Source organism: Ursus arctos, unplaced genomic scaffold, assembly GCF_023065955.2.
Source record: "Ursus arctos isolate Adak ecotype North America unplaced genomic scaffold, UrsArc2.0 scaffold_21, whole genome shotgun sequence".
Lineage (NCBI taxonomy): Eukaryota > Metazoa > Chordata > Mammalia > Carnivora > Ursidae > Ursus > Ursus arctos.
Genome location: NW_026622886.1, coordinates 40,361,292 through 40,370,006, shown reverse-complemented (window position 1 = coordinate 40,370,006; position 8,715 = coordinate 40,361,292). Strand labels below are relative to the sequence as shown.

General features: G+C 35.6%; 1 protein-coding gene across 3 annotated transcripts in view; it reads right to left on the bottom strand.

Annotated features, from left to right (window-relative positions):
* Positions 1-1,545: 1,545 nt before the first annotated feature.
* Positions 1,546-8,715, bottom strand: part of MDM1 (Mdm1 nuclear protein) — a 30,946-nt gene continuing 23,776 nt past the window's right edge. For all 3 annotated transcript variants that reach the window (XM_026500083.4, XM_026500084.3, XM_044384628.3), the window contains 3 exons: positions 5,522-5,774; positions 3,655-3,714; positions 1,546-2,381 (listed from right to left, as the gene is read on the bottom strand). In XM_026500083.4, coding sequence (XP_026355868.1) covers positions 2,269-2,381; positions 3,655-3,714; positions 5,522-5,774 — 426 coding nt within the window. In that variant the 3' untranslated portion in view covers positions 1,546-2,268. The remainder of the gene's footprint in view (positions 2,382-3,654; positions 3,715-5,521; positions 5,775-8,715) is intronic.

The following is an 8,715-nucleotide window of genomic DNA, read 5'->3' as shown; positions in this document are numbered from 1 at the left end:
TTATTCATTGCAGTCCCACACTGCAAACAATCCAAAAGTCCACTGCTGGGTAAATGGACCAAAAGGGAACATAAACACCAGAACATAATAAAGAGGACTTCCAAAAACATGCTGAGTGAAAGCGATATAAAAGATGGTTCCATTTATATAAAATTGTTACAAACAATACTGACCGCAGATTAGCAATGGCTTTGGGATTAGGGGTGGAAGGAAGGATTGAACTGCAGAGGGAAATGAAATTTAGGATGATGGATCTGTAATAACAAATCTTGTAGGGCGGTTTCACAGATGTATATGTTCTTTCCAAACTCATTGAGCTGTAATTTTTTTTTATTGCAGTTTGTTGTACATGAAATTATGCTTTAACAAAATTGATTTAAAAATTAACAATGCCAGCGCCTAAACTCCAGCAAGTATCATGGCATATTTCTCGTGTAACTGAAACTATTTACCCACAAACTCAAATGCATGTCCTTTGAGCTGCTTTCAGTACAGAATACTGATCTCTCAACACTCTTCTCTCCCCAGGGCCACTGAGTAGTGCTTTTAAGAGGCTGTCAGCAGGATACTACAAAGCTAAATTGTCACCCAGAGACTGGGGATAACCTCAACCTCATAAGAACCATTCCCTAATCTACCGAACATCCAATAGAGCAAGTTCATGTGGTGTGACTTACTCCAACAGGTGCACCCATATTTTACAGTCTGTAGCTTAGGGTAACATAGACTGTTATACACAATTCCCTGCAAGCTAGCTATAATTCCTTTCTTTACTGTAGATCAGTGGTCATTGAAAACTCTATGGTAACCAATTAAACTAACCAGCTTTTGAGGAAGAAGATAATGATACCTCTAAGCTTCTAGGGACACAGTAAGCTCCAAATTTATCTTACAGATAATATGCCTCAGTACATGTGTATGAAAGCCAAATGATTTTGTGTTCTAAACAGCAATTATACACTAATTTCTAACTTTGATTCCCACCTTTAGTGCCTTAATAACTTTTATAAACAATTTTAATGCCAGTGAGATGTAAGCAAATATTTGTATGCCCAGTTATTTATAACCCCGTAATATAAGATCTTTAACAACCTTACTGTGAATCAATGATTTGCAAAAGCACTTTTAACCAAATTAAGCACTTTAAAACAGACTTTTCATTTGTTTTCTAACCAACAGGTATGACTATTTTGTGTATTTGTCTTCAGTGTATTCTTATAAACATCACGTTTATGAAATTCATATTTTCAGAAAATTCGATTTATGATTTGCAAGATGAAGTAAAGAGTAAGAAAACAGAATATGTCCTATGAGTAAAGAATAGTCAAAAATTATGTGTTAAATTTTTGAAAATAAATCTGCCTTGTAAATGCTGCATTTTCCCTATATTCATACAAAATTATTGTGGACTCCAGTTTTGTTGAATTTGGACAGCTGCAAAAGAAGTAGAACATTTAGTTAACCTGTTTCTAAAAGATAATTATTTATTCCATGTAGCAACTCTCTGGAGAAGCCAAAAACATGAAACACTTCAAACAAACAGAATTGAAATACTTGATCAATTTTTATTTCAAAATATCTACAAAGTTTTAACTCTCCATTATACAAATAATTTTTCAAAATTTAGACATTATTCAAATGTAAGCCAAAGTCCTTATACAAATAGAATACACACAAAGATCAAAAATACATATTCTCTCAGGAAACTTTGTTACATAAATAAGAAAAATATATACAGCTCATATTTTCAATTTAAAGTACAATTTTCTTAACACTGCAACCACGTATAGAAGGTACTAAAATAAAAAGAAATACTACAGCAAAAGTTACAGGAACAACAAATTCATCTTATGACATCTACAAATCATAAAGATAAACAACACCAATCTTCAAGGAATATATACTTCACGCTTGGATCTTAATTTTTACTTCACTTTGTTCCTTTTTTAGAATATTCTGTGGATAGGTAAAATTCACAATTCTACCAGCTATCCTTGATATAAAACTTACAACATGTGAAGAAATCTACATCTTTGTACTTTGGGATAGGTGTCAAAAGAATTCTTTAAGTTGAATTTTTATGAACCTGTGTTAAAATTTTCCAAGTAAACTGAATTGGCTATTGAAAAGTCAACCAATTCTTTTTAAGTAGGAAATGTTGGGGAAAAAAATCCAAGCACTTGAAAAGTCTCAACATAGTAAAGCAATAAAGAAAAATTATGCCAATTGTTCCTAGATTGTTAAGCAGCTCACTAGATACACATTTAATTATGTTTTGCCCCAGAAATTCTCCTTCCTTTTCTGAGCTCGTGCCAGAGTTTGAAAAGCCCGGAGACTAGAAGCTGCAGAGCGAGCAGAAATCTCAGATAATCTGTCCTCATCTGCAATGAAAAAATTATAATCAATGTAGAAAACATCTCTAATAAAAATACTGTTTTATAACATTAACAGAAAATTAAAAGCATCAAGCTTGGTAATGTCAATATTGACTGTCAGAAAAAAATTATTAAAATATAAGATATTAACATTTTCAGGATAGTTCACCATAATTTCCCAAGTTTACCATACTTAGAAATCAAACATTTTAATGCTAAATGAGCATTCTGTTTCCTGCCTGAAATCCCACAATGTCATTTTACCTAAACACATGGCCTGTGATTTCAGTATTACTTGGAAATAATTCATCATCATACTGTCTTGTCCTACTTTAAAAAGCACAGCTGTTCTAAAAAGCAAAAAGCTTTTGTGAGCATTTTTAAAACAAATGCTATACCTTAACATAGTGCTTACATCACATTTCCAGAATAATTTCACTTAATGTAGAAATAATGTTTGACTTCAACATGCTACCCTTCTTATTACAGAAATTCCTCATTCTCAGTAAGCAAATCTATTATAAGGTTGTTTGTAAACACTGTTCTTCCATTAAGAAGAAAACACAACTGGATTCAAAGTGTCCAGATGTTTGCATTTCAAAACATAATAACTTGATTTCTAGCTCAATGAATTCTGAAAGAAGTCCCAAGTTTGCTAAGAGGAGAGAAAATCTTCAATGTATATGAACTTATAATATATAAAGTATTAATTCAAATTTACTTTCAAATCCAAAATTTATAAATTCAGTAATTTCATACATTTTAGGATGAATTAAAATAATAATTTTGATTGTTCACATCAGGAATTCAAAATTCCTCCTGCCACTATTAGAAGCAAATGAATTTGTCAGAATGACTGCTACACAAGAAAAAAGTCCATTTTCCCTAATCATATTTTTTTTTTGAGAACTGAAAATTGGCAATATATAGACATTTGAAAAAAGTGATAGATATGCTAGACCAAACTCCTGAACCCCCAGCTAGCCAGGATGGAAAAACAGGAGTATTGACCTCAGGTGTGAGGCTAGGCATAATCTCTCTTATCATCTGTTTGCCCTAAAAAAAATTCTTCAAAATGTTAGGTCCCAGTTTACTCATTTGTAAATGGGGATAATTTTACCCCCCTCACAGGGTTTCACAGATCTAATGAAATAATATCTGTGGAAGTGCTTGGTAAACTATACAGTGCTAATCCAATGTTGAGATCATAATACTATTATGATCTACCATATAATAAAACCTCACACTTTGATCATTTGTTAATTCACTACTGAAATACCTTCATCATTAAAGACTTCATGCTGAGGCAACTGGAAATTGTTCATCTTTGCTTTTCCCACTGAAAAAAAAAAAGGCAGAAAAATTATCCTTCAAAGCCACCTAACAGTATATCTTATTTACAGGAGAATCTTAGTGAAAGTAGACTGTCAAAAATTTTATTATTTTATATTTTAATAGAAATTATTATTAACAGACCATTCGCTAACTTATAATGTGCTTAGCAAATATGTAAACAAACAATAGAAAATTTCTAGAATTCTTTACAGTGACAATATTGATCTATTTTAACTTTAAAGAAATGCAGTAGGCTTCTGTTTAAAGATGGTAGGTAGACTACATACACTTATAAGAATGACATAAGCCCATAGCACAGAGAAAATGAAACACAACAAAACAGCAACAAAATTTTGGAAAATGGAAAGCAAACAGAAAAGCAGTGAGTGTGTCCTTGTCATACCTGAGCTGAATCCTAAGCCAGCAGAGGAAGGAAACCAAGAAGCAGCTAATTTGTTCTCCTCTCCTGGCTCTGGTTTAGGAGTACTAAGTACCCTTGAAAGTTGGAGTGAAGGTAAGACTGAACCAGGAAACTGGTTTACAGAACAGGCTGCCAAATCCTTCTTTAAATTTGCAGTTGACTCACTGCCCTTCCTCCCAAAAAAGGCATGGAGGTTCCATCTCCAAAGATTTACCAGAGCGATTCTCATTGAAGGACACAGGTTCAACTGAGGGCAAGGGTACCATCGTCAAAACAGGGGAATTCTATATAACATTTATCTCTTCAAAGAGATAGAACATGACATCCATAAAATAAGGACAAGATGCTGTATCGGGGAGCATACAGGGTTAAAAAATTCTTAGAAATTAAAAATATAGCAAAAAAATGTTTTAAAACTCAGAAGAAGAGGTAAAAAATAAAAATGAGTAACCCTTTCAAATTAAAATAAAAAGACAGAGATGGAAAATAGGAAAGGTAAGATAAGAAAATAAGATCATGTCCAACATCAGAATAACAAGGCGTGCCAGGAGAGGAGGAAACAAAAAATGGAGGGGAAGGAATTACTGATTAAATAATTCGAGAAAGTGAGGAACCAAGTTCCCTGGCTGAAAAAGTCCACTGAGCACTAGCAAAACAGAGACCTGTGGTAAAAGCTCAGAGCACTGAGTATGAAGAGAAGGTCTCCAAAGATGCCAGGGGAAAAGAAGCCACACACAATGATAAAAAAATGAGAACACAAGACTTTTCAACAGTAAAAGTGGAAGCTAGAAAAGAGCACAGCAATGCCTAATAAAATGAAAGAAAAATAACTTATGGCCTTGAATTCGCTATCCAGGCAGCATTTAGCAATGTCTGAAGACATCTGTAGATGTCACACCTGGGAAAGGGGTGCTACTGGCATCCAGGGGGTTGCCTCTCTGTGTATAGGAAAGAACTTGAAAGAAGCCTCACACTTGGGGCGCCTGGGTGGCTCAGGTGGTGAAGCTGCTGCCTGTGGCTCAGGACATGATCTCGGGGTTCTGGAACTGAGCCCCACATTGGGCTCCCTGCTCAGTACAGAGTCTGCTTCTCTCCCTCCCTCTGCCCGGTCCCCATGGCTCTTACTCTCTCTCTCTCAAATAAATAAATAAAATCTTAAAAAAAAAAAAAAAAGAAAGGAAGCAACCTCACAATTATACAAAAGTGAACTGGGGTTATAGCACAGTTAAGTGTTCCAGAGAGGAGATGAGACTTTCCCCGTTTAAAGAAATCTGTTACCTTAACTAAAATACTACGTAACATAATTTATTAACATATAGTACTTACTTAAGCCTTTGTACCCATCATACTTTCATTTTAAAAGACAAAAAATTAAAACCAAAATAATTACCATTATGCTGAAATTCTGGATCTCTCAGAGAGCCCTGAATTCGACGAGAGGGATGCCAGTAGGAAGCAGCACAGGGCGGAGAAGGAGACTGCCCAGGTGTGTTTGTTGGATATTCTGGAATTTTTGAAACTGGAAGAGTTACCTCAGCAAATTTGGGGACATTGGTTTCAGAATCTTCCCTCAAAGGCAGGGGATCGATTGTTTTTATACCAGCAGCTGGAGAAGTCAGGAGGGATATAGCACGACTTTCTTTCTAAGTGACCCCAAAGGAAAAAAAAAAAAAAAAAAGTGTCTATATATATATAAAAAATCAAACCTTTAAACACACAAAAAATAAAACCATAAAAGCAGTAGGAGAAATTATGGGGAAAATCTATGTAAATTCTGTGTGGGGAAGATTTTATAAGCCTAACAACCAAAACTGGTAAACATATTTAGTTATATAAAAACATATAAACATTAAAACAATTTTAAATCACAAATTTGAGGAAAATATACAACATATATTGACAATGAACTATCATTGCTACATAAATATTTCTTTTAAAGTAGTAAAATATAAATTAAAAATGGAAAAATGATATATATAAGCGACTTATATAGACAAATTACAAACAGCAGAAACATCCTATCTCACTAGTAATCAAATAATTTCAAAATAAAAGCGCCAAGATACTGATTTTTCACTCAGCAAATTAAAAGATAAAAATTTTTTTGAAAGTCACACTATAATACCCAATGCTGACAAGGATATAAAAAAATTGGCACTCTCCTAGAGTGTTGTTGGGAGCACAATCTCTCTGGGGAGCTGGTAAAACAGCAAAGCCTTAAAATTTTGTGTTCTTTTATCACACAATAACACTTGCAGAGTATTTACACAAAAAGAGATAATATGAACAAAAAAGTAGTTAAAGGATGATTCCTTTACAGCATTTCTTCAAAACAAAAAAAGTAAGAAATAACAATAGGCATCTGGTTTTAAAAAACTGCTTTCAATAATAAACAGCTGGTATAACTACAGGTTGCCTATCATGTCACTATTAAGACTTAATTGTAAGTGATATTTAATGATATGTAAATATGTTCACAATTCATTGCCAAGTGAGAAAAAAATAGATTATGAAACCTTATCTAAAGCACAATAGACAAATACACTATATATCTAAAGAACTCAAGCATTCAATAATGGCTGCCCCTGAACAGTAGGGAGGACAGCATTTATTCTGTTTAGTTGGTCAGTATTTTCTATTTTCCACAGTGATAACGTATCACTATCCTAAAAGTCCTTGTATAATTTTACTTATTAGGAGAATTCAAACGAGTAAAATCAAACACAGTTCCAAACTTTCCTAATTATTCCTTGTAAATGTGGCCTTTACTCATTGACTTTGGGTTTATTGACACAATATTCAAAACAGTGCTTTCTGACCTTAGATATTGTTTTCTGCAATTAGAGAACCTACTGCTTTGAAGTGGAGAAGGCCTGAGGTCTTCTCTGACAAACATTTCTCTTTAAATCTTTAAAATCACAAATCTTTCTCTTGCTTCCCTTTTTATAATTATAATTAGCACTTAGGAAAACTGTTCGATTTTTTTTTTCTTTTTCTACATATATACACAGAATTTGAGATCCGTCATACTGGTTTCACTACTGCTAAAAAGGCCTGAATGAAACTCTAGAATATTTGTAACATATGGGCTTCCCAAGTTTAATTTAATGGCCTTGGTGATCTGTTTTTGAGCCTAAAGCCTTCTCATTGGCCTCACCCCATCCCCACCCCCCATACAGCCCATTCTCCACTGAATAGCCAGAGTGATTTCATTACGTAAATCAGATCATGTTTGCTGTGTAGCTTTAAACCCCCCAGGGCTTCCCAGTGCCTCAGAATGACATCCCCCCTCCTTACCCAAACCCCCCTCCAAAGCTCATTTCCTACCCTCTCCTCGCCCCAGTCACACTGGTCTTCTTACTCTTTAAAACTCTCACCGCTGCCCACTAGTACTTACTGCTCTCTGCTACTCTCTGCCTGGACACACCCCTCATGAGTCAGCTCTTAGCTAAAATGTCACCTCCTCAGAGGTGCCTGTCCTGATGGCCTAATGTAAAGTAACCTCACCCCCACCTCGGAGGGCCTTTGTGATTTTATTTGTGCTGAAATTATCTTTTTAAAAAATTATCTATTTCTCAAAATGAAAAGGTGAGCTCCATGATGGCAGGGATTCTGTCGTGATTACCAGTGAATCCCCAGATCCTAGAACGGTGCCTGACACATAGTAAGAGCACATTACATATCGAATTGAGTGAATGAAAGTGAAATTCCTGATGTCCCCCTCCAAAGGTGGTTTCTGTCCAGAGCTCTCTTACTCAGTACATGGCATCCCCATCAATCCTGTTGGGCAAGACAGAAACCTAAAAATCATTCATGGTCTCTCACTGCCCCCATGATGCAACCCAGCACCAAGCCTTGATTTTGTTCCCCTTACACAATTCTTCAGTTTCATCCACTTCAGTCCAGGCCCACCCTCCTTACAACACGTCCTACTTCGAATACCCCAATGACCTTCTAAGGGTAACCACAGTCTACTCTTGCTTTCCATGGCAACCAGAAAGGTCTTTAAAATATTTCAATGGCTTCCCATTGCTCTCAAGATAATGACAAAAATTTTCCATACTGCTATCTTTTCTAGACTCATCTTGACCTACTCCCTGCCACACACTATACTTGCCTTTGTTTTTTAGAACCCTATGGGGGCCCTTGGGTGGTATACAATTTGCTAAGCATTCGACTCCTGGTTCTGACTCAGGTCATAATCTCAGGGTCATGAGATCAAGCCCCACATCAGGCTCCTCCACTCGGTGTGGAGTCTGCTTAAGACTCTCTCTCTTCCTCTTCTCTGCCCCTCCCCACAGTTGCTTGCACACTGTCTCTCTCTGAAATAAATTAATTAAAAAAAAAAAGAACCCTATGTTCTTTCTCACCCCAGGATACTGACACATGCTATGCTTCTCTCCTCCACCCTTTTTATGCCGTCAACTCTTCCTCTTCCTCAATATCTCAACCCAATTAGTACTTCTTCTAAGAAGCATCCTTGACTTCCAAGAAGCTTCCAGACTTCCAATTTTGGACCACCACCTCCTACCTTTAAAACTAATCCCCATGGGTACCCCGATTTCAATAAGTCTGCCAAGACCT